General features: G+C 59.1%; 5 protein-coding genes across 5 annotated transcripts; all 5 read right to left on the bottom strand.

Moving 5' to 3' along the window:
* Positions 1–5592: 5592 nt before the first annotated feature.
* On the bottom strand, positions 5593–7659 carry LMJF_11_1010 (putative inositol-1,4,5-trisphosphate (IP3) 5-phosphatase; the record flags this gene model as incomplete). Its single annotated transcript, XM_001681518.1, has 1 exon — positions 5593–7659. The coding sequence occupies one exon, from the start codon at positions 7657–7659 to the stop codon at positions 5593–5595; it is 2067 nt and encodes a 688-aa protein (XP_001681570.1).
* A 2125-nt stretch (positions 7660–9784) lies between these two features.
* On the bottom strand, positions 9785–12529 carry LMJF_11_1000 (putative pyruvate phosphate dikinase; the record flags this gene model as incomplete). The annotated part of the gene is made up of 1 exon (XM_001681517.1): positions 9785–12529. One exon carries the CDS (start codon positions 12527–12529, stop codon positions 9785–9787), a length of 2745 nt encoding a protein of 914 aa, XP_001681569.1.
* A 2577-nt stretch (positions 12530–15106) lies between these two features.
* LMJF_11_0990 (adaptin-related protein-like protein) lies at positions 15107–18079 on the bottom strand (the record flags this gene model as incomplete). Its single annotated transcript, XM_001681516.1, has 1 exon — positions 15107–18079. One exon carries the CDS (start codon positions 18077–18079, stop codon positions 15107–15109), a length of 2973 nt encoding a protein of 990 aa, XP_001681568.1.
* A 1794-nt stretch (positions 18080–19873) lies between these two features.
* LMJF_11_0980 (conserved hypothetical protein) lies at positions 19874–21328 on the bottom strand (the record flags this gene model as incomplete). Its single annotated transcript, XM_001681515.1, has 1 exon — positions 19874–21328. One exon carries the CDS (start codon positions 21326–21328, stop codon positions 19874–19876), a length of 1455 nt encoding a protein of 484 aa, XP_001681567.1.
* Positions 21329–22510: 1182 nt separating this feature from the next.
* Positions 22511–23083, bottom strand: LMJF_11_0970 (40S ribosomal protein S5; the record flags this gene model as incomplete). Its single annotated transcript, XM_001681514.1, has 1 exon — positions 22511–23083. The coding sequence occupies one exon, from the start codon at positions 23081–23083 to the stop codon at positions 22511–22513; it is 573 nt and encodes a 190-aa protein (XP_001681566.1).
* Positions 23084–24153: the final 1070 nt, after the last annotated feature.

Raw genomic sequence — 24153 nt, 5'->3', positions numbered from 1 at the left:
TAGGAACATTCGGGGTCGGCTCTTGCGACACTCCAGATCCCGGAAAGCCGCCCGCCACCCGTGGCACATGACTGTCGCCAATGTCAGCGCGAACGCAGCGCAGAACCCCACTGCCGCCCCGCGGCCAGCTGGCGCCGAAGGTTCCACGGCTGGTGTTGCTCGCCCCGCTACCTGTGCCGCCGCTGCCATAGTCATAGAGCGCTTGCTGCTGTCGAGGCGGCGGCTCCCGGCTCCCGCTCAAAGGTGGAGAGGGAAAGCTATGCATGTAGCCGTGATGTGGAGCGCTCACCACCTTGGTCGCTGCCGGCATTGTCCCCACACGAGCACACGCTGTGCAGTCGTTCGTGGTGTGCACAGAAGGGCCGCCAGCAGGAGCAGCAGCGATGCTCGTGAGCGACACATGCGCAGTTGGCGGCATCAGCTCGCCGTGACTCACCATGCTTGTATTCCAGTCAGCATGGCGTCCAATGTCGGTGTCAACACGACCACTGTGAGCACAATATGGCACGTTAGCCGCGGATGTGCTGCCCGTTCTTGTCGTTTGGTGGCTGTTGGGCGAACTGACGGCGGGCGCCGCAGTGCTGTGCAGCCCATCAGCGGGGGATATCTCTAGCGTCATCGGGACGCCAGAGTCGTCATCTGCGGTGCCAGTGGCAGAAGGCGCGGAGATGTAAGGTGCGTCTGGGCTGCTGCGGGCGGCAGCGGCGTTGCTTCTTCCTCGGCCGCGCGCAGCCGTCGCGGTGATAGAAGAGAGCGCATGCACCATCGTCGCACTCGAAAGCACTGTCGCTGTGGCCGTTGGCGACGTGGTGGGGCTCAACGAGTGAAAAAACGCGGGCGCCGCAGGCGCCGTAGCGTTCGTCGATGATGAGGGAAGCGGCACCAGCGGCGGCGGCAGTGGTGTCTGCGGCTGCTTCAACAACCTTGCAGTATCACGTGAGGGAACGACGGCGCTGCCGGTGCCGTGGATGAGGCGCAAAAGATAGCCGCTACTGACAGCAGCGGAGGATGGGTACGGCATGGGGCGAGGCCGGCGTTGATGTGCGAGCCACGCACGCGTCTTTGTCGAAGACTGCGGGGAAGCAGAAGACGGCATCGTCGCACTTTCTAGTGAGGCGAGCGTCGTCACAACTACGCCATCGTTTCTGGCAGGCGAGGCGGCACTCGCGGACGCCAGCACGGCTGGGGTGACTGCCGTGTGGGACGCGCGGCAATCCTCGTCCGTAGTGGCAGTAGTAGCAGGTGCCGGGTCACTCTCAGGCGCCACCACGATCTGCACCACCGACTCCGCCGACAGAAAGGACGTCGCGATTACGTGCCCCTCAGGTGAGCACACAGCGGTGCGCGGCGGTTGATGAAGAGTACCGGACGCGGCTGCGTCAGCAGCACCGGCTAAACCATGCGCCGACGGGAAATAGCTACGAGTGACATGCCCTTGCCGTGAGGGCACTGACGCCGTTGGTGCCAATGGTGACCCGGGTTGCGATGCCGACGGCGGCGGCCCTGGAGCATCAGACCTGGAAGACATTTTTTTCTTCGAAACTGCCCCCGGATCGCAGCGAAGAAATCAGAAGCGAACAAAAAAAACAAAGACTGGAAAAGGCAAGTGAAAGAGGGAAGGAGAGAGATACGGCGCAGTCGCGTCACGAAGGGAGTGGAGGGTCAGGGCTGGATATAAACGCCGAAGCGGTGCCTTGTGTTCGTCACAAAACACCCGCTCTCCTTGCTTCGCTTCGTCTCTCTCTCTCTCTCTCTCTCACACACACAACCACAACCACAACCACAACTTCAAATCACCTTCTCGTCCTCTGCGCTCCTGCGTGTGTCGCTGAGTTATCTTTTCGCTTTTTGGCCACCCTCCCAGCACGTCCCCTGCACCACCCCTTCCCTTTCCCTCTCGTACGCGCGCGTGCGGCGTGCGTTCGTGCCCGTCGCGGATCGAGGGTATCGGCTCGCTTCGAGTGGGCTACCCGTATCGCCCCCGTCCACTCTCTCCGCCCACACACACACACAGACACAAAAAAAAAAAAAAAGACGAGCCGGACCAGCAGAAGAGGGAGGGGAGACGGGGGAGGGGAGCAACAAAAAGGTGTTATAATACTCACAAAGAAAGGTAAGAAAATAAAGGAGGCGGTGCAGCGCAGCGAGGGAACGGTGGAAAAGGACGACTGATCGGATAGATAGAGACGGACAGAGAAGCAGACGCACGCACAAAACCGAAAAAAAAAAGAAAGTATAGAAGAGACTGAGGTAGTGCCGTGCGTCTGATGGCGACAAGCGCGCTCTCACAGGAGATGCAAAGTCAACGATGAGAGGAAAACGTAAAGAGGAAGGGCGTGCGCGAGAGAGCCGAAGAGAGGCACGTTGTATACGTGTGCCCCCTCCCCGCTCTTCGTCGCTCGTCTATTCCAACCCCAATGCTGTTCTGTTCACTTACCTTGTAGAGTCCTTCTCCTTGTGCGACCGACCGGTCGGTTTTGGTTCTGCTGTGGATGAATGGTCTGGATCCTCCTCTTCGTCTGCTACTGGCAGACTCAAGAGGTGTGCGTCGAACGCAACGGTTTCGAAAGAACCGCCCGAATAGTTGCACGTGTGTTCGTGTGTCAAGACGCACTCGTGCGTTGGAGCACAGCGAGCAGCAAATAATGACGAGCACGACAAAAAAAAATGTGACGGAATTCGACACAATGCGAGCCTCGGAGGAGAAAGCTGAGGTGCGTGAGGAGCACGATGACAACGAGATAAAATGTTCGTCGGAAGGACTTGCTCCACGCCGTCAACACACCCGAGCACATGCACAGACAAACCACAAAACCTCCCACGCGTCGCTACAGTAGCCGTGGCCGCAGCCGAGAAAGACGAAACGTCAGAATCCTTGTGTTTCCTTTCCGTTTTCAAAAGTGGAGCTATAGACCAAGACCACACGCATGCATACGTGCGTGCGCAATATCCGCAAGAAACAACACCACCACCACCACCCCTTATCAGCCGCACGGTCTAATAGACACACACAGAGAGAGAGAGAGACAGATAGAGAGAGAGCAAGAGCAATGCAGCAGGAACAACGTAAACAAAAAACGGAAGGATAAACTGAACAAAATATAGAGATGCTGAAATGCACGGTTAACAGCCGAAGCGATAAGAGGTGAAACGAGCCCGCGCCGTGCTCCCCAGATGGTTGGGAAGGGGTGAGGAGATGGAGCACAAGGATAGAGTGCGTGGAAAACAAGCAAAAAAGATCCGTAGCGCGCAAGCAGAAACAAAAAACAAAAGCAATGTCTGAAAAGGACAGGTGATGCGTATTCGATGACCCCGTGAAAACAAAACAACGATGTAACGACGGAAACAGGAAAGGAAGGAAAGGTCGAGCCTCAGACGCCCAATGTGCAAGAAGACGGAACAAGGGGAAAAATGAACGCCAGCTTACAACAACGCGCACACGCACACACGAGTCAAGGGCTGTAAAAACGAAAAGGGGAGAGGCCCGAGGAACCGTAAAAGACGCAGCCAGACGGAGATCTGCAAGGTGGGTGCGCGGGTGATGCAATCGCGTCGGGATGGCGGTTGGTATTCGTAAAGAAAACGAAGGAAGACCACGCACACAGAGAAAGAGACAGAGAATAGCCACCAAGAAGCGAGCCGCAAGGACAAAACAAACACGTTTCGGAAAGGAAAAGAAATACAGGAGCGCAGCAACTCAGACAGTAAAAAAAAAGGTGGTGAACGCGTCCACAACAACAGCCGCAGCCCATAACATACGCATACGCATGCATATAAACACACACATGCACATCTACACGTGCACACCAGTGAAGTGACGCATACGTAAAAGACAACGCGAAACGAAGAAGAGGGAGAAGGGGCGAGAGGAAAGCCGGTGACAGGGCTCCGACACGAGACGCACACTCATACAACGTGGCAGAGAGAGAGAAACAGAAACAGAGGCAGAGGCAGAGGCAGAGGCAGAGGCAGAGGCAGAGGCAGAGGGGCAAAGAAGCGCCACGCACGCACGCACAAGATGTGGTGAGGGAAGGACGCGTAGAGGACGCCGGGAATATGGGAGAGAACAACCACCACCACCACAAGACAAGTTTGCCACATAAAAGGAGGAATGCAAATACAGACTCGCACACACATGCACACACAACCAAACAGCAACAAGCGAGAATAAGAAACTCAGCTTCTGAGGCGGCAGTCACACGAGTATACGCATGTATGCGTACATATATATATATATATATGTGTGTGTGTGTGTGTAATATGCGTATGCGTGTCGCGGTGAACAGCGGGGGCGGATAGGAATGCAGGGAGGGATATGAACGGAGAGAGAGAGAAAGGGTGCGCGAGAGAGTGGGAGCCGGGAAGACGAGGCAAGGGAACGCACAAGAAACCCAGAAAGAGCAGCGAAGAAAACTCGCTGTGTCTGACCTTTGTGTGTGTTGGTGTGTGTTGGTGTGTGTGTGTGTGTGTTGTGTGTGGATGCGACTTTGCTGTCACAGTCGCCCCTCTGGACGTGATGGCAATGAGGTGAAAGCGAAGGACAGGGCAGGGCCTCCGCGTCAACAGCGTATAGACGCGAGAAAACGCGGAGCCGGACGCCGACGATCGAAGGGCGAGAGAGAGAGAGAGAGGGGGGAAGATGGCAAAAAGAGAAACCCCCTGGAAGGCGTAAGCAGCAACGCCTCGGATGTGCATGTAAAGTAAACGCCCCGCTTCCTGCTAGTGTGTCGACATGGCCGCTGCTGGTGCCACGGAGCTCCGCCTCCGATCCCTCTCTATGCGCAGCGTCTTCCAGCGTTTTTGTGCGTGTGCGTTCTTTTCGGTATTTTTTGTGTTGTTGCTGTTTCAAGAAAACGAAAGAGAGATGAGGATAGAGCCCCCCCCCACACACACACACACAAAAAAAAAGTTGAACAGAGCGAGCGCCCACAAACCCACGTACACATAGAAAGGAACAGAAAAGGTCACTGCATTGAGAGGAGGGCACCCGGCGACAAGCAACCATGCGTCAGCATTTCTGTCCCGCTCAGCATGCTGGTTTGTACGTGTGTGTGTGTGTGTGTGTGTGTGTGTGTGTGTGTGTGTGTGCGTCCTGCGAGAGGAGCACGATGAGCCGCACTAGGGAGCACCCTCCCTTCTTCTTCACTTGCCCTTGTGTGCCCGGTGACTGGCTATGTGCCGTCTCTTTGCATCACTTTTTCGTCTTACCTTCCTCTCTCATGAACGCGGTGAGTCTCCCGTCTATCCCCGCAGGGCGACAACGGCGCCTGCAAGCGCAAGAACGACGACACACGCCAACAACGCGACGCGAAACGCAACAGCAAGAAGGGAAACAGCACACGCGGTGCGGGTGAGCACGCATACATTTAGCTGCACGCAGCGCCATATCATTTTGTTTCGGGTGTGAGGGAGAGATGGAGTTTGGCACCTTCGTGAAAGCCCCTCCCCCCACCCACCCACCCACCCGGATTCCTTCCTCGCACTTCTGCACTGTCCTCGCCGGCCTCCCCACCGATCCATGCGCGGCGCACACGTACACAGGCACATGCGCGCACGCGCCCTCCACTAGAGCATTTCCGTTACTGCGTCTCCTTAAAATAGCATAAACACGCCGTCGTGGTCCATGTGAATGAAGTCGATCGCGGCGTACGCGTACCAGCAGCCCTGGCCACTGCGCTGCCTGCCCTTGAGACCGCCAGCACCGGAGGCAGCGCTACCCGAGACTGAAGATGCTGCTTGCGGCTGCGGCGGAGCGGTGCGCGAGCGATCGCCTGAAATCCATTCAAGGCCAGCTACATTGAACATCACTCGATCGCACCACGCAGGCAACCGGTCATGGCAGAAGTTGTCGCGATAGGGTGATGCCGCCACGTGAGTCAGCGGTACACTCGCCAACGGCGACGCCAAAGGCGCGAGCAGTGTCGACACCGAGGGCCTCGCCCTGATCGCCTCCGTCTGCTCCTGCTCCTCCGCACGGATGGCATCAGCCCGTCCAGCCAAGTCCTTCAAAGTGGGTATCTGCTGCTGCGCATCGGGCGTTGCTGCTACGTCTCGGAGTGCTGCCGCGTCGGCGCCAGCACTGGTGGTGGTGGCTCCGGTGCGGGTGCGGTAGGCAACACGGGAGTAGGTGGGTGCGAACTGAATCGGCATCTCTGCCAGCTCCACGCTAGAGAGCAGAGCCACCTCGTCCATCAGGTGTTGCGGCTCGATGTCGAACCGCGTTCGCAACTCTTGCTGCGTGGCTGGGTTGGTGAACAACTCCCAAAATTGCTCCGGGCAGCGCAACCGCTTCCTCTCCGCCCGCACCGTCATCTGCATCTTCTCCTCGACCCACTCAGTAAACGACTTGCCATCCATGCGAACGTTATAGTCGCCGAAGATGAAGAGCGGCTCGCTGAGGTCGACGACGGCACTGCATTCGGCGATGGCCTCCGTTATTGCCCGCGTGCGGCGGCCGGTGTACAGGCTTGGGCTGCTCTTTAGCGCCACGCGGTTGTCGTCGTCGTTGAAAAGGTGTACGTTGCACACGTTAAACTGGACGGTGCCGAGACGGAGAGAGAGGAGCAAGAACCCCTTGCGCGAGCGGCCCGCCTCGGCAAATTTTCCGCTGTGAAAGAGCCGGCCAGCCTCGCCAGCGTAGGTGAGCGGGTCGTCTACAATCGGAATATACGTGCGGTGCGGAACGGAGAGGCAGCTCGCGATGCCCATAAAGCGCGGCGAGAGAAACACAATGGAGCCGATGGCGGTGAAGTACGCGTCCGCGTCGGCGTCGAGCTCAGCGGTGAGATCCGTGTCGTTGCTGTTCGCGTCGCTCAGGCGATGAGCATCGCCGACGTGGCCGTTGGCGTTGCCGTTGTTATTACTGGTGCTACTGCCTTCAAAGGACGTCCTTCTCAGGGCCTGCACAGTGCTCGTGGCTCGGTGACGCTGGTAGCTGCTGCTGCTCAGCGTGTCACCGCTCTCTCGCTCGTCCATAAGCAGCCCGCTCGTCCAACCTGCCTCCGGCAGCAGCGACGTGCGGATTTGCTCCTTGAAGTACTCGTTGAAGTGCTTATTCTTGTACTTGCCACCGATTTCTTGAAAGTGCAGGACGACCATGTCGATGAGGGGCGGGCGCACAGACGGCGTGTAGCTGCGCATGTACGCCTCCGTGTTCGCTGCAGCGCCACAGGGCGTGGGCGAGGGAGGAGGGGACGGTGCGCCACCCGCGACCGAGGCGGGAGCAGCAGACGACGCCGTCGCAGACGCCTCTGCGGCGCGCACCGCGGCTGACATGTACGAGAGCCGGTGGAGCCATTGGCGGAGGTCCGCCAGAAACTCTGCCACCTGCTGCCGCACCACAGGCGAGACGCCCAGCTCTGAGTCGATGTCATCAGGCACGTGAATGTACGAGGGGCCGCGAAAATCCTTCGGCACGGAGGCAAAGGCGGCAGAGGTGTCACCGCCGTTCTCTGGCAGCGGTGAGTGGGGACATTCGGGCGAAGTTTCGCCGAGGCCAGCGTCTGTGCCCAACGCAGCCTCGATACCGCCTACGTTCTGGGTCAGCAAGAGAACACTCGGCTTCGAGTCCGCGCGGGACGGGTCGAAGTCGACAGAGAAGCGAAGTGCGGCAGAAGCGGTCACGCTGTCTGCCGGCAGCGGTGGTGTAGCGGACGACATGTCGAAACGCCTATACTGTCCCAACAGATTCTTTGGGTTTTGCTATCGTTTTCTGTCGCTCACTGAGGTAGCCCTTGCCTCTTCTCAGTAAGGGGCCCTGGTGCGAGGAGGGAGAGAAAGAGAAGAGGGGTCGGGCACCCGGTACCGTCACCTCATGTCGTACGAGACAAGCACGCATACACCCACAGGCACAGGCACATACCCCTCCCCTCTCCAAACACTAACGAATAACGGTAGCAGAGACCGATCAAGGGATGGAGTGGGGGCGCAGTGTTGGTCCTACCGCTTGTTAGAGAGATCGGTGCAGTGGAGAGAGGGATGAAGAGGACGTGGCACTCGTTTTAGGTAATGCACGTACACGATTCTGATGAGCGCTGCGAGAGAGGAGGCGCGCAAGGGGGCCCGCACGAGCTTGTGAGCTGTGTGCGCGTGCGTGCTTCAGCGAGATCAACTACTACAGCTACGTGATGCGGGCATGCGCGCGAATGCTCGGTGGCGTACGTGTAGGCGCACGTAGTCTCAACGGAGACGTCGTGCAGCAGCGGAGTAGGATGTGTGGAGACGCACAGATTTGCACGTGGGCCCACCATCGCGGAGAGCACAAGGAACCAGACGAGGAAGAGAGAGCGAGAGACGATGCAACGTGAAGGGTAACTTCGGTAGCGGCAGATGGCGCCGGAGACGGAGAAGAGAGAGAGAGAGAGAGACGAGCCCCCTCCTCTCCGTGTGAGCGGAGGACTGCGGCTCCTTTACAGGAGTCCCAGACGGAATGGAAAGACTCGTGTAGAGCGAGAAGAGAGGCGAAGGCGCGCGTTCCTTTCACAGTGGACACACTGACACGCACACATGCAGTCGGAGCGGCGATGCAGGCATACCCGTCACACTGTGTGCTATGGAGTGGGCATATGCGCACGGTGCGGGTGCGTGCTTCAGGGTCTGTTGGCGCATAGCAGCCACGCTGCCCCGCTCCTGTGCATCATTTTCGTCGACTTGTTCCTGAGTCTCATGAGCACCGCCTCTGCTGCTCTTGTTGTTATCTTTCGTTGCGTGTGAGTATGCGGGTGGTGGACCACAGGTGAAGGTTCAACGTATCCGCTCGTAAGCGTACTTCGCTTGCTCGGATGGAGGGGAGGGGAGGAGAGCACATATATGAAAACAAATCCATAACGAAAACGTTTTCCCTTTCTTTCGATTTTTAAGTGTGTGGGGGAAGGAAGAGGAGGGGGTTGAGGGGGATGTCTTTGATTCGTTTTAGATACCGCATGACGTGTAGCGTCCAGCGCGTGCACGGGCGAAACCAGACAAACACGGGCACTGACGCCCGTACACATACACGCACACACGCAACGAGGCCCCTCTTCCCTCGGGGGAGAGAATCCGGTAGATTTGGCGTGCCCACATCATCATGAATGACTTTTCATGCGGGCACCTTGTTTTTTGTTGTTCCGGTTTTCTTTTTTTTTTTTGATGTCTCCTCCGCCACACATGCGCCACCTCGTGCGCGTGACGGCATTGACCGAAGAAGAACAGAGAGGGAGGGAGGCGCTCTCCGCCAACGCATTACACACACACACACACACACACACACACACACACACACACATGAAGGAAAGCCAAAAAAGAGCGGGAAGACGCAAGACGCAACGTGGGACTCTGGAGGAGCAGACAGAGGAGGGGGGCGGGAAGAGGGGACATAAATGCCCTCTGTTCGACTCCACAGAGCGCAAGAAAAATAAAAACGAAGGAAAAACTCAGGAGCGCATGGACGACGTAAAGCAAGACAGAAACGTCAGCGGCACCACAAGACACTCAAACTGGCACGTGTATAAACGCATAATAATAGGGAAACCCCTTGACGCCACGCCGGACGAAAGAGAAAAGAGGGGAAGGGCACACAGCGCCGACAGAGCGGCAGAGAGCGAGAGAGACAGGCATGCGGCGCGCGTGACTGCGTGTGAGCCTGGACGGACGTATAGCTTCGACAAAACAGGGAGCGGGAGCAGGAGAGAGACAGGCGCACCCTCATGTAGACACACGCGGGTGCACGTGCTCTGCGCACCTGCACACCTCTGTCCACATCCTCCCCACCTCCTCCACAGCCGACTGTGCCGTCATCACTGCCTTTTTACAGCTTAGAGCCAGCCAGAGCCTTGTTGCGCTTCTCGTAGTCCTGCTTCTCCTTTACAGCGGCGTGGGCGGCGGCCACAATGGCGACTGGCACACGGAACGGAGAGCAAGAGACGTAGTTCAGGCCCACGCGGTGGCAGAACTCGATGGTGCGCGGGTCACCGCCGTGCTCGCCGCAGATGCCCATCTTCATCGTCGGCTTCACAGCGCGGCCCTTGGTGACGGCGGTGCTGACGAGCAAGCCAACGCCCTCTTGGTCGAGAGACTGGAAGGGGTCGCGGGTGTAGATGCCGAGGTTGTCGTACAGGCGCAGGAACTGGCCAGCATCATCACGAGAGAAGCCGCAACCCATCTGGGTCAGGTCGTTTGTGCCGAAGGAGAAGAAGTCCGCCTCCTCAGCGATCTGGTCCGCCGTCAGCGCCGCACGTGGCACCTCGATCATGGTACCGATGGTGTAGTGCACGCGAGCACCGCCTTCCTCGAGCACCTTCTCGGCCGTCACAACGGCCTGCTTCTTTGAGAAGGTCAGCTCCTCCTTCTTGCCCACAAGTGGAATCATGATTTCCGGCTGCACATCGGTGCCCTCCTTCGCCAGAGTGAGCGCGGCCTCCATGATGGCGCGCACCTGCATATTGTAGATCTCGGGGTAGGTAATACCGAGGCGGCAGCCGCGCAGGCCGAGCATGGGGTTCATCTCGTGCAGGGCCTTGACGCGCTGGCGCACCTTCTCCGCCGAGACGCCAAGCTTGGCGGCCAGCTCCTGCTGGGCAGACTCGTCGTGTGGCACGAACTCGTGCAGCGGGGGGTCGAGCAGGCGGATCACAACCGGGTTGCCAGCCATGGCGCGGAAGAGACCGATGAAGTCGCCGCGCTGGATGGGCAGCAGCTTCTTGAGCGCCGTCTCGCGGCCCTCCCTCGTATCGGCGAGGATCATCTCACGGATGGAGTCGATGCGGTCCGACTCGAAGAACATGTGCTCCGTGCGGCACAGACCCACACCCTCAGCGCCGAATTCGCGAGCCTTGTTAGCATCCGCCGGCGTATCGGCGTTGGCACGGACGCCCAGGCGCTTCACGTCTTGACACCAACGCACAAACACCTTGAAGTCGCCCTCGAGCGACGCGGCGCGCAGCTTCAGCGCACCCTTGTAGATCAGGCCGCGAGTGCCATCGAGCGTGATGACGTCGCCTTCGACGAACTGGTGGCCGTTCAGCGTGAAGCTCTTGCCCTTGAGCACAAGGTCGCCGCAACCGGAAACGCAGCACTTGCCCATACCACGGGCCACCACAGCCGCGTGCGAGGTCATGCCACCGCGAGCGGTCAGAATACCCTGAGCAGCGTTCATGCCGGCTAGGTCCTCCGGAGAGGTTTCGAGGCGCACCATGATAACCCGTTTGCCCTGCGCCGCCCACGCCTTGGCGGACTCGGCGTCGAAGACGACCTGGCCGACGGCCGCGCCCGGGGACGCCGCGAGGCCCTTGCCGATCGGCTTGGCCGTCTTGGCCGCCCCCGGCTCGATGTTCGGGTGCAGCAGGTGGCCCACCTGCTCGGGGTCAACGCGCAGCACGGCTTCCTCCTTGGTGATGCGACCCTCCTGGTGCATGTCGATGGCGACTTTGAGCGCGGCCTGGATCGTGCGCTTGCCGTTACGGCACTGCAGCATCCACAGGCGGCCATCCTCCACGGTGAACTCGATATCTTGCATGTCGCGGTAGTGGTCCTCCAGACGCGCCCGGATGCTGCACAGCAGCTTGTAGTTCTCCGGCATGAACTCCTCCATGGACGGATAGCGGCGCCTGCGCTCCTCCTCGCTCACGTTGTGCTCCTTGGCCCACTTGAGGGACAGCTCCTTGCCAATTTGCTGCGGCGTGCGGATGCCGGCCACGACGTCCTCGCCCTGGGCGTTCACCAGGTACTCGCCGTAGAAGTAGTTCGCGCCGGTGGCCGGGCTGCGAGAGAAGGCAACGCCAGTGGCGGAGCGATCATTCACGTTACCGAACACCATCGCCTGCACGTTCACAGCCGTGCCGATCAGGCCGGTGATGTGGTTCAGGCGCCGGTACATCTCGGCGCGCGGGTTGCCCCAGCTGCGGAAGACGGCGCGGATGGCAGCAAACAGTTGCACCCACGGGTCCTGCGGGAACGGGGTTCCCGTCTTCTTCTCGAAGAGACGCAGGTACTTGCCTACAAGCTCCTTGAGGTCTTCAGCCGTCAGGTCCGTGTCGAACTTGGTGTCCTTCTTTTCCTTCATCTCCCCGAGTGCGTGCTCGAAGTCCTCGCGGCCGACCTGCATGACGATATCCGCGTACATGGTGATGAAGCGGCGGTACGAATCGTACACGAAGCGGGACTGAGCAGGCTTGCGCTTTACCCACGCCTCGACGGTGTTACGGTTGAGGCCAAGGTTCAGGACCGTGTCCATCATACCCGGCATGGACGCTGCCGCGCCAGAGCGGACGGAGAAGAGCAGCGGCGAGTTGACATCGCCGAAGGACTTCTTCATCTCCTTCTCGACCTTCCGCACGTTCTCCTTCACCTGGGTAATCACATCGTCCGGGATGGTCTTTGACTGCTGGTAGGCGGCACATACCTTTGTCGTGATCGTGAAGCCGGGGGGCACCGGGATGCCGATGTTCACCATTTCAGCAAGGTTCGCACCCTTGCCGCCGAGAAGCATCTTCATGTCACGGTTTCCATCGGCCTTCGACCCGCCAAAGTAGTAGACGTGCTTAACGGTGTCCATCTTGTTTCTTGTTGTTGTTCTTGCTTCGTGCTTCTTGTCGATTTCGTGCGCCTCTGTGTGTGTGTGGGGGGGGGAGGGAGAGAGGGGAGAAGGGCAGAAAATATGGAGAGGTACACAGGGGGGAAGGGTGCGAGGAGGGGAGAAAGGAGGCGAGCACCGCTACGCTTCGTCTGTGAGATATGACGAGATGGGGGAGAGACAAACAGGAAAAATAAAAATAAAACGAAGAAAATGTGATGTCACACAAATGAGGATAAAGACGACGAGTAAATAGACGGAGAGAGCGGAGGGAGAGAGGGGTGTGTGTGTGTGTGTGTGTGTGTGTGTGTGTGCGTGTGTGTGTGCGTGTGTGCGACGGCGTTGCAGCTTTTCTTCTTGCTTCAAGTGCCACCACGTTGACTCACGGAAAAAAAAAAGAAAGAGAGAGACAGAGAGGGAAAAAGGGGGTGGCGCCAGTGGTGCTGGTGCTTGGTCGTGGGAGAAACAGCACAACAGAATACGAAAAAAAGGGATGGGAACAGAGCAGGGCACGGCAAGCAAGTCACGATAGAAAAATCACATAGATATATATATCTGCTTTCGTTGTCCTTCGTTGTGTGGTCGATTTTCGTTGTCTCCTTCGCTTCTTGCGGTTGATGGCGTTGCTGCTTGACACGAGTGGGAGGCCAGCGCAAGACGAATAATAGAAAAATACAGTAGCGAGGAAAAGAGACGATTTTTCGCACGTTGGCTGACGCAGCCCACTACGATCGGGTGTCTACGCTACGCGCGACACGTAGACGCTGTTCCTCCCCGCTTGTCGATTGCCAATGGGAGTCCGCGCAACAGAGACCGGCGCAGGGAGACACACACAAGCAAAAACGTTTTTTCCTTACACAACCAGACAGGGACACACACACAGACAGGAGGAAGGGAAGGAGGAAAGAGAGGGGGGGGGGGAAACACAACGCAACCGAAAAAGGGGGCACCAGCAACGCGGCAACAACAGCAGTAATCAAAATGAGATCGTCGTCAGAGAGCGTGCAGAGAAAGATGATCGCTTCCTTGTCGTCGTCAAGATGCTTTTTCGCTTGTCTTGTGAGGGGGTCGTAATAGAGCGGGAGCCGGAGATAGCGTTTTTCTGTTTTGCTTTCAGGGGGTGCGCGAAGAGCGAGCAGCATGAGACTGTGCAAGGGATGAGGAGGAGGCAAAGGTGTATACGACGAGAAAGGGGAGGGGGGGAGATGTCAGCGGCACATGGGCCGTGAAACGCGTTGGCGTGTTCGTGAATGAGAAGGGCAGAAAATGGCAGCAAGGCACAGGAAAACGGGCGAAGAAAGAGAGGGAAGTGAATGAGTACAGCTACATAAAAATAGATAATCACGTAAGGCCTTCCGCGCAGCAGTACATCGTCGCTGCTGTCTGCCAAGCGGCAGACCAAGCAGTACACGGACGGGAGGAGGATAGAGGAGAAGGTAGGGCTGCAAGCGACCCTTGCCCTTGGCAAACGCGGCGTCATCGCGCTCGGCACACAGCACCGCACCGTCGGCGTTGACATCTTTCCAGCCATCGAAGACACAGTGAGATGGCGATTACGCCCCTCCCACTCCCGAAGCTCTCTAGCAAGGACACTCCGTGGCGTTCTTCTTTTGGTTTGTCTCCCTCGCACAAGGCAGCTTCCACGCCGACTTTGCGACCCGTGGCGCTAGTTCCGCGACTGATTGTGTACCGCCGTATCGTTGTTTGCACGTATACGTGCCCTTTAAACAGCGCTAGCAACTGCACAGCAGCGAGCACCACCATCATCGATGAATGCACACACATACTCGCGCCAGGCTCCGGGGAAGGCGGAGAAACGACACAGAAAAGTGTGTGCATACAGTAGGCATAGCGATACACACGCGGGCGCATGTGAGGGGCGCGCCACCTCTGGCCGCTACCGGTGACTCAGTCTTTCCCTTCAACAGCCATCCTCCACGAAACGACTGGGCGAGAGAGGGTAGGAGAAGAGTTGTGAGAGACACGCACTCGCACACACAGGCATGACAATGCACGCCAGCCAGTCCAACCGTCGGAGCTCTTCTTTCTTCCACGTGGCCCTTCTCTGCCATACAGCATGAGGTCACAGTGCTCCCCCTCGACACCTCGACCACCGCCACCACACGGCCTGCCCCACAGGCACCCATCGCGTCGCGCGCAGCAGCCCTCGACACGCGCGCTACAGCAATGCCAACCCAGTCATCGCAGCACGGCCTCTGCCCCAGACTCTACAAATCCGCCGCCCCGCATGTCGCCTCACAGCCGCTCCCCCGTCAGGCAGGTCGCCACGTCGTGCAGCCTCCTCGCGGGTGGCACTCAGGCACCCACACGCCACTAGGCGGTGTGAGGGCCGGGGGTGGGATACGCTCGAGTCACGCCGACACACTGCCCATCATATCGATCGCAGAAGCGTGTTCGCCCTGGCAGGGATAGGTGGGGCTGCTGCACTGCACCCTGAGACGCCGCGCCCTGCGGGGCCTTGTCCCCTCATCATCAGAGAGGGGAGGGGGGGGCGTTATCGACAGAAAAAAAACGGAAACGTCAGTTCATCCACGTGCGTCAGTCCGTCGATAGCGGACACAAGACGCGCATAATGAACTCGCCTACATAGGCGGCAACCGGAGTGTCAGCAGAACGCACGTTGAGCGCTGTCAGTGTGCTTTTCTTCATGTTCAGCGTCGCCTGAGCCAGCAGACGCTCATGGCCGATCGTTTCGCAGTAGAGAAGCACCAAAAGCCCCTTCTCCGGCACCTCGCGTCGGTGAACCAGATTCAAGCAGTGCACGCGCAGCAAGTTTGTCGTCAACCGCGTCAGGTCAGACTTGAGCTCCCGCAGCTGCGGCGGCATGTTCCACACGGAGCGACCGAGCGCGCGCCATTGCTCGGCAAAGAAATGCGGCTCGCACCCGGTCGCAGGGAGCAGAAGGTAGGCCGTCGGGATCGGCGGTGCCAGTACGTAGCGTACTCCGATGTACTCTAGCTCAATGGCCACTTGAAGCTCCGCTGTCGGCGACTTTCTGTTGTTGCACGCGACCAGCACGCTCACCTCTACGGGCTTGTCATCGCACTCGAGCGACGTCGCGGGGAACACCTGCGCCACACCAAGGCCGAACATGTTCCAGTTGATCTGCATCGTGAGCACGCGGGTGTGGTGCATGTAGTCCTCGCCAGCCACGAGGCGCAGACGAGAGCACAACACCAGCTTCGAGCCCGACTGCGACCACATCATCTCCACCTGCACACCGTTGCCTTGCGCGGGAGTCAGCACCGTCGAGAAGCTCGTGGTGGTCTCGCCCGAAGACAACATGGTTGCCGCGGCGCCGTGAGCGGTCGTCGAGGAAGTGTTGGCAGCCATGGCCGACGGCGTCTTTGCCGCAGTAGACCCGTTGCTGCTGCCGCCGGTGTACCCGTTAGCTTCATCGTTGTCGCCTTCCTCACCACTATTGGCGTCCTCATCGTCGTTGACGCCAACCAAGCACTTGTTTGAGCTGCCAATCACGTTGTCTCCGATGAGCAGGCGGAGCGGCTTCGACGCAACAGAGGCGAGCGTGCCGAGCTCCTGCAGGCCGCTGCTGGTGCCTGGCTGCTGGGAGGAGTGGTGAACAAGCTCGTCCCAGGAGTTGGTGCCGAGCTTCACCGCCTCCGTGGTCGTGAGCATGCGCTTCGCCACATCCGGGTCGAGGGTGATGAGGCGCCAGTAGAAGAAGGCGCGATCGCGCAGGTCGGGGTGCAGCGAGTCCGTGCACGCGCCCAAGACCTTCTCCAGCATGGCCTGTGTCCCGTTCTTGATGGCGCTGTTGCTGTCCTTGCCCGGCGCGTGGCGAGCGCTGCGCAGGTACAGCTTCGCCAGTGCTGTCATGGTGGCGCACTGGACGAGGCGCGGCTGCTGCATGAACTCGTTCACCAGCACCGAAAGGTACTCGATGACGGACTCGGAGACGCTGTCGGGGTACTCGCCGAGCACCCACGCCACCGCCGCCTTTGCTTCCGTCGCCCTCAAAATCGTCAGTGAGGCGCACAAGGGCGGTATGATGTCGGTGAACTTACCCGGGTAGCAGCGCAGCACCATCTGCACCACGACAACCGTGTCCTCCACCAAGTGCGGCACACGCGTGGCAATGAGCTGCCCCAGCTGGTGCACGCACTCCTCCGACAGCTCCGGAATCATCGTGGCCAGCACGCCAATGGCGTTGATGGCCGTGCGCACCAGCGCGACGTCTGCCTCGCGGGTGTACACCATGAGCTCATCTAACACGCGCACGCCATTCTCGCGGTTGGCAAAGCGCACCAGGAGGTTTAGCTTCTCCATCTTCACATAGATGGGATCCTCGAACTTGACGAGGAACTTGCTAAGATGCGCAGCCAGGTACGGCATGAACACAGGTGTCAGGAACTGGGCAATATTGCGCAGGACCACGTACTGCATCTCGAACCGCGGAGCCTCGAGCAGCTCTACCAGCGGCTGAAGGAGAGAGGTGGTGTAGCGCTGCAAAATCCGCGACTGCTCCGCCTCCGGAACGCACAGACGGGGCGCGGTAACCGAATGCAAAAAGAGCCCGACAACTCGGATGGCGCTGAGCACAATGATGGGGCTCGCGTACTGCATCAGTGGCAGCACCGCCTCCAGTGTCTCCTCGCCCTCGGCGATGTACTGTCGGCGAAGCGTGTCAAGCTCGACATCATCTTCACCGTGCGCGGCGGGGTGACTGCCGCACTGCAGCGCGGTCAAAGTCGGTCCCGCGGTGCTGTGGACCGCAGTGCTCGAGGCTACGGAAGGCTGAAGCCCGCGGCAGCAGCGACGCTCGCGGCCCACCGCCTCGTGGCACTCCCACATCATCGCAATGGCGAGGCCCTCAAGTAGGTACACCGTCGTCCACTCGTTGCCATGCAGCAGCATCTCCATCAGGTGCGGGCGAGCCTCCAGCAGCGCGGAGATGTACGAGACAGGCGCGTTGCGGTACTGCAGCTCCAGCATGGCTCGCACCGCGGACCCGGCGACCGCGGCGTTCGTGTCCTTAAGCAACCCCTTCAGCTTGTCGAGCAGGTCCAACGCAGACGACACGTTCGGTGCCTTGGAGTACTGCTTCAACACGCCCATCGCGGCGATGCGTCGCACGTACGCGGAACTGTCCTCCAGACAGCGGCTGAGCGGGCCTGTGTCGAAGTCGGCCATGACAGACAGTTGAATACTCGTCATGGTACGCAGACCGGCGCCGCGGACGAGCGGTGAGTCGTGCAGGGTGTCCCTCACGAACGTGCCAGCCTGCAGCACCGTACGCTCCGGCTGCACACGGCTGTTCTCCATCAGGTACAAGTACGCCAGTCGCTTCATGGTGCTGTGTGCGCTGGAGGTGAGTGCGGAGACTTCATTAAAGAGGCTCGACATGTCCTTGCCCATCGTCATGTACGCCACAACCTGGTAGAGAGCTGAGAGCTGGCGCGGTTCGTTTTGGCTCGCCAAGTCCTCCTTCACCATGGGAGCATCGAAGCCGCGGCTGAAGTAAGCCGCGCCAGTGACGAACACGGTCGGCATCGCGCCTACGACGTTACTGTCGGAGAAGGGAAGAAGGGAGCAGGTGTGCTGCTATTCCACAGACAGCGGGAGTACAACGAGCTGCCTGCACTGCTTACGGGTCAACGGAGAGAAAGAAGAGCAACCTCAGCTAAAGGAGCGAGGAAAAAACTCACGAAGCACACGATAAGGAGTCGAGGAAAAAGACAGAGGCACACACGCACACACACATAGGTGTGTATATATGAATGTACGTATATGTTTGCACGTATGTGCCTGTGTATGTGTCTGCGTGCGTGTGTGTGTGTGTGTGTGGAGGGGCTCCAACTGGCGAAGTTCTAGAGAGACCAGAGGAAAGGAGAACGCGCGAAGACGACAGACACGCACACACGCACACAAACAGCTGCGCCAACGGCACACCTACCGTTGGGACGGCGGTGATCGAAGAACAACGCAACGGGAACAATACCGAAGTAAGGAGGAAAGGAGGTCGAGAGAACGTTGCCCGTCGCTATTTCTTCGTCGATTCAAAGCCGTACAACTTCACAGTCTCACGACGACCGCGATGAGCGCACACACGACTCCGCTACGCGTCGCCAAGACATAAACAAGAGCCGGCACACCAGAAACCAACGTGGCACGACGAAATTATACAAACACAAATTATAATAATAGTGTAGCAACGAGAAAAAAAAAAGAGAGAAACAGGAAACAAGAGCGCGAGAGTACGAGACGAAGAGTCAGTACAGGGGGATGCTGCAAAACCTTTGTGCCCGTGACGTAATTCGAAGAGAAGGGGACACTTCATGGAGTGGAGAGTGTCGTGTGTGTGCGTATCGCAGGGCGGCGTTTGTTGTTAGAGACCGGGGGACACGCGGCGCGTGCGCGAGTATGGACACCACAGATGGTGGTGCATCAATGCGCACGGTAGCCGTTGCGTTATGCGCAACAGAAACACGAGGAGGGCGGGAGAAGAAGCAGTCTTTCTTGTGTGTGGATCGGTGTGGGTGTGAGAGGGGGGAAGGAGGGGTCTAAGGAAGGAGACAGGCGCGTGTGCAGAGAAGACGACAGCACTGCTACTAATAACGAGAGCGCGCGTGGCGCTTGTAAGCAAAGCAAATTGGCGATAAGGGAGACGGCCCAATCCGTCGATGCAAGTTCTGTCTTCTGCGTGGTTGGTATTGTTGTTATTGATTTTTTTTTTAGGGGAAGGGGGAGGGGGGCAGCTTTGTTCGCCGTTGCTCCACACCGGCTGTGCGCGTTTACGTTTCTTGCCCCTCATCGCACGGTGCACGTTGAGCGTGCTCCCCGGACAGCAGTAGCAGAGGGGGTGGGAGAGCGAGCGGGTCGGACCGCTGCGGTACGAGCAACTGGGGAGCTGCCATGCACGCACATGAACGCCGCCACGCTCACTCACGCAGCGCTCTGATAGAGGCTAACATCCCCCGCCCCCCCCACACACACACACGCAGGGTAGATAGAAAGAGGGGGGGGGGGCGAAAAGAATGATGTGTGCGGAAGCGGCAAACACTCACACAACACACAAAAAAAGAAGAGAGCACGGCAGTCCTTCGGAAGACGAAAGACAACAGGGCACGCCACAACACCGTCACCCACCCGCGGCAGCAACCTCGCACAAGGAAGGCAGGACAACCCAACTCAGAGAGAGAAGCTGCAGCGATGTCACGTCCGGAGTCAGCACATGGGCTGTGCACGTTGAGCCTTTTCTTTCGCTGCATCTTTCGCACCCTTTTCTTCGCCCCTGCCCTCCCTCGTTCTCTTGAGTAGTGAAGCTTGCAGTTGATCCATCAGTCGCTACACAGTGAACTTCAAGCAGCGCGTCGCATCGTGGAGCACGTGGCAGTCAATTGAGCAGAACAGAGCGGTGCGACAGCGCAAACATCGATATGACGCAGGCAGCATGCATACCGAACAGAGGTGATGCTCTCGCTCTCCCTGCACGGCGTCCTCGCACCCTGGGTCGATGAAATCCACCTGCCCCCCGTTCGCCAATCGGCTGGTGTGGCCCGAATCGTTTTCCCTCTGCCGGCTGCGGCGCTTTCGGCTGCCGAGGACTTGCTCAGGTACGGCAAACGTGAAGCCGGCAACGTGCACGGTCCTTGTGGCTGCCTCTGTTGCCGTGGAAGACGACGCCACCAAACTTCGTCGAGGCTTCTCTTTGTGCCCCCACCCCTCCTCCGTCGTCGCGCACCGTACGACGTCGCGTCTGTGCACTGGACCCGCCGTGAGTGCCTCGTAGCTCGGACAGAGGCTGTACACTTGCAGTAGAGGGTTCGGCAGCACCTCTGCGTCGTCATCACTGTCGACATACTTCGCCTCGCTCGACACTGTCGCCGCGTCTGTCTTGCGTGAAGTCGACGACGCCTGCGCCCATGGTGCGCGCGACTCGGGAGAGAGAACGCCGTTGATTATCTGTGGGGGGAACTCCAGCATGGTGCGCTCCCACTGCCGAACGAGACGGAGCTCTGCTTTAAGTTTTGCTACAAGTGAGCTGCACGCATCTGGCCTCGCCGACTGTGCTGCAGAGTTGACCTTCCTCTCCGTCTCGGCGGCGGCTGTGTCACGGCCGGCGCGCTGTGCTCCTCGCGGACGCTTCCTCGCCACCGCCGCGCCATCCGCAAGGCCTCGTCGAACCGACGTCACCGTCACCATCTCAGAAGGGTGCCCTGAAGATGACAGCGATGTTGACGGCAGCGTCTCTGCCGAAAACACTTTTGCCTGCGGGCCCCCTCGCCTTTTGGGGGGGCCGACTCCACGCCTCTCGGCAGTCTGAACGCCTCCGATGCGACTGACGGCTTTGTCATCCCCATCTGCAGAGTCTGCAGTGCTACCGTCATCAGCGCTGCTGCTGCAGCTTACTTCCTCCCACTCCTTTGCCGCCGCGCGCACCGATTCGAGGTAGGCCTTGTGCTGATCCTGCAGGCTCGCGGTGAGCGGGATGCGTGCGCCGTTGAGGAGCGCGTCCTCTGACGCTCGCGTGCCCTTTCGTGCCTGCCCTCGCTTCGCACCGGCCGCCGCCGCAGTGGCACCAGACGTTGCCGATGTTCCTCCACTGCTGGAAAGCAATCCGATAATGGACGACGCTGGCCCGTCAAAGGTTCCATCGCCGCCCACAGTGCTCTCCCACGCGTCTTCGCCGCCGGCGCGCTTCAGAGTCGCCCCTACGTCGACAAAGGCGTTGTCCTCGCTGAGCCGAGCGAGTCGCTCTAGCTCCGCTGCACTCCTGCCGCCACCGTACGCTCGGCTCATTCCGTCGATCCACGTCTGCGGTATGTAAGACACGCGGGAGGCCTTACACGGCTTGGTGGTCGCACACGCACTGGGGCCGCCTCTTCACAGCGAACGTGCGCGCGAGACAGAGACAGACGCTACACGCAGCCCCGCGTATCTCGCCGTGCTTGTGTGTTTCGATAGGCGTCTGTACACCTACGCAATTGCGAGCCAGCAGAGATACAGAGCGAAAGAGATAGAGGGAGAGGGAGAAGTGCCTCCGGCCCTGAGAACACGAATGCCGAGTCGCTGGGGAGGAGGCGCAGCGGAGAAAAGAAGAAAGGAACACAGGCAGAAGGAGAAGAGACGGAGACGTCAGAGAAAAAGGCGAGAGGCGAGAGAGAAAGCGGAACGACAGACGCCTCTCAACCACGGGCGCCCGTCTTCGAGTGCGGGTGGGCTGGTGGGCCGGTCGAGGACACCAGGAAGAGAAGGCGGGGTGCCATACACACACAACGCCAAGCACACGATGCCAGCAGAACGGAGAGCGACTTTCAGCGAAGCGTCAGCGGGGAGTGACTTTGCGCTTCGCGTCTATCGGCCCCAAGCCACGTACACACGCACCAATTCCTCTCTCTCTCGCTCGCTCCCCGACGGTCCATTCACCTCCATCGCCTCTTTGCACTGCGCAGCGCGGGTCACGTCACTGCCGTTTGTGAGCTGCTGTGGCGCATAATGCGTCCTTCATCCTCGTTTTTCAACTTTTGTTTCGTTCGTTGTACGCGGGGTGGGCAAGGGATTCGCCCGCTCGGTTTGAAATCAGAAAATAAAAGAAGAAAGAAACTCAAGCGCCGCAGAGACGGGTGAGGAGGGAAAGAGGGAGGAGGGCCGTACGGCATACACAGAGAACAAAATTGACAAAGAGATCCTGAGAGAAAGCGGGTCGAGGTCACAGATGGCTCTGTCCTCGCACATACGCACCCACATGCTGACCGACAGACACACACACGCATGCACACACGCGTGCAAGGCGGGGCGCCCATGGAAGCGTGGATGCGCGCAGACCCCTGCTCTCCTCCTCGCCTTCTTCTCGCTCACCCTGGAGCGCACTCCCTCATCGCTTCCACTCCCTAGCGCCACAGAAAGACGACACTGACGACGATCCGTTGTGGATTGGCACCCCCGTATACAGAGAAGGTACACGGGATGGAAAACACACCCTTACCGGTTAGCCTTGGCCACGCGCTCCACCTCATCCTTCTTCTTGATGGCGTAGGAGTTCGAGCTACCCTTGGACGCGTTCACGATCTCGTCCGCGAGGCACTCCGGCATCGACTTCAGGTTGCGGAAGGCAGCCTCACGCGCGCCCTTGCACATCTGGTAGATCGCCTCATTCACGCGGCGCATCGGTGACACATCCACAGCCTGGCGGCGCACAACACCACCGGAGCCGACGCGGGTCGAGTCCTCACGCGGCGCCCCCTTCGACACGGCGTCCACAACAACCTGCAGGGGGTTCTCGTCCGTCAGCAGGTGGATGATTTCCAGTGTGTGCTTCAGCAGACGCGCAGCCTGCAGCTTGCGACCGTTGCCGCGGCCCTTGAACATCAGGCCGTTGGCCAGACGCTCGACAATCGGCATGCGGGCCTTGTAGAAGCGGCGCTTCTGCCAGCGGCCGGACGTGTGCGGCACATACGCGGCCGTCGTCGAGATGTGGTCGCGGAGGGCCAGCTCCGACGTCTCGAGGCCCTCGAACGACCACTTGTTGAAGAGCTTGGGAGTCTTGCTGCTCATGGTGCTTTCTCTTGGGCAAGCGTTTCTGTGATTGTTCGAAAATGTGTTGCGAAGAGGCAATAATTTTTTTTCGATGGGAGAGAAGGCAAGGAGAGCGCCAGAAATAACGACGGGTAAAGATGTAGATGAACACGGAGGCGTATGTGTGCGGTTGAAGGATGCGCACACACGCGCACACACAGGTCAATTACACATAGAGACAGACAAAGGTGTGTGTGTGTGTGTGTGTGTGTGTGTGTGTGTGTGTGTGTGCAAGCATGCGCAGGGAAGTAGGGGACAACACAGAGACGCCAAAGAAGCACAAACCAAGACGTAGAGAGAGAGAGAGAGACAGGGTCAGGGAGAGATAAAAAGACACATACATGCGCACGCACTCGCACACGCATCCGCGGTGTACGGGGAAAGAGTGTACCCTCAGTCGTCGCACACACCCACACAAGCACTCGTCGCACCTCTCTCACGTAGAGAGAAAACCGAAAATGCTACCAGCTGCACACAGTCAGTCAGCTGACGCACTCGAGAGAGAGGCTAGAGACAGGGCCTACGAGTAGGACAGGCGAAGTATAAAGAAAAACACCGCGCGCTTGAAGCGCCCAGTGGTCCGCCAACTTCCCCTCCCCCCACCCCCTCGCACTGCCCCCCCCCCAGCGGCCGCTTTCGTTCGGGGTTTCACCGTTGGTTTCGAAAGAATTTCGAAGAAAACGAAAAAAGAAAATAAAATGAGCCAGGTCCAACACCAGCACAGAGCACTGCACGCCTCCAGGCCTCTCGTCACACCCCGCAGGAGCAGCACACCGCCACACGTATGCATGCTTCCACTACGCGACCGCACTTATCATAACTTCACCTCCCCCGCCACACACACACACACACATACACCCTCCGCCTTCCTTCGAGTGCTCTCTCCTCCCCGGCAGCACCCTCTCTGTCACCTTTTTTTTTCGTATTGCGTCGTCCCTTGCTTGCCTGGCTGTCCTTCCCCCACACATCTCCTTGTACAGAGGGTTCGCCCGTGACTGCTCGCGGGTGTGGTGGCGTACGGCAGAAACGCCGGCACCACTGACGCTATT

This window comes from Leishmania major, chromosome 11 (genome assembly GCF_000002725.2).
Source record: "Leishmania major strain Friedlin complete genome, chromosome 11".
NCBI classification, from domain to species: Eukaryota; Euglenozoa; class Kinetoplastea; order Trypanosomatida; family Trypanosomatidae; genus Leishmania; species Leishmania major.
The sequence above is the reverse complement of the archived record's forward strand: the minus strand, read 5'-3'. Positions and strand labels throughout refer to the sequence as shown.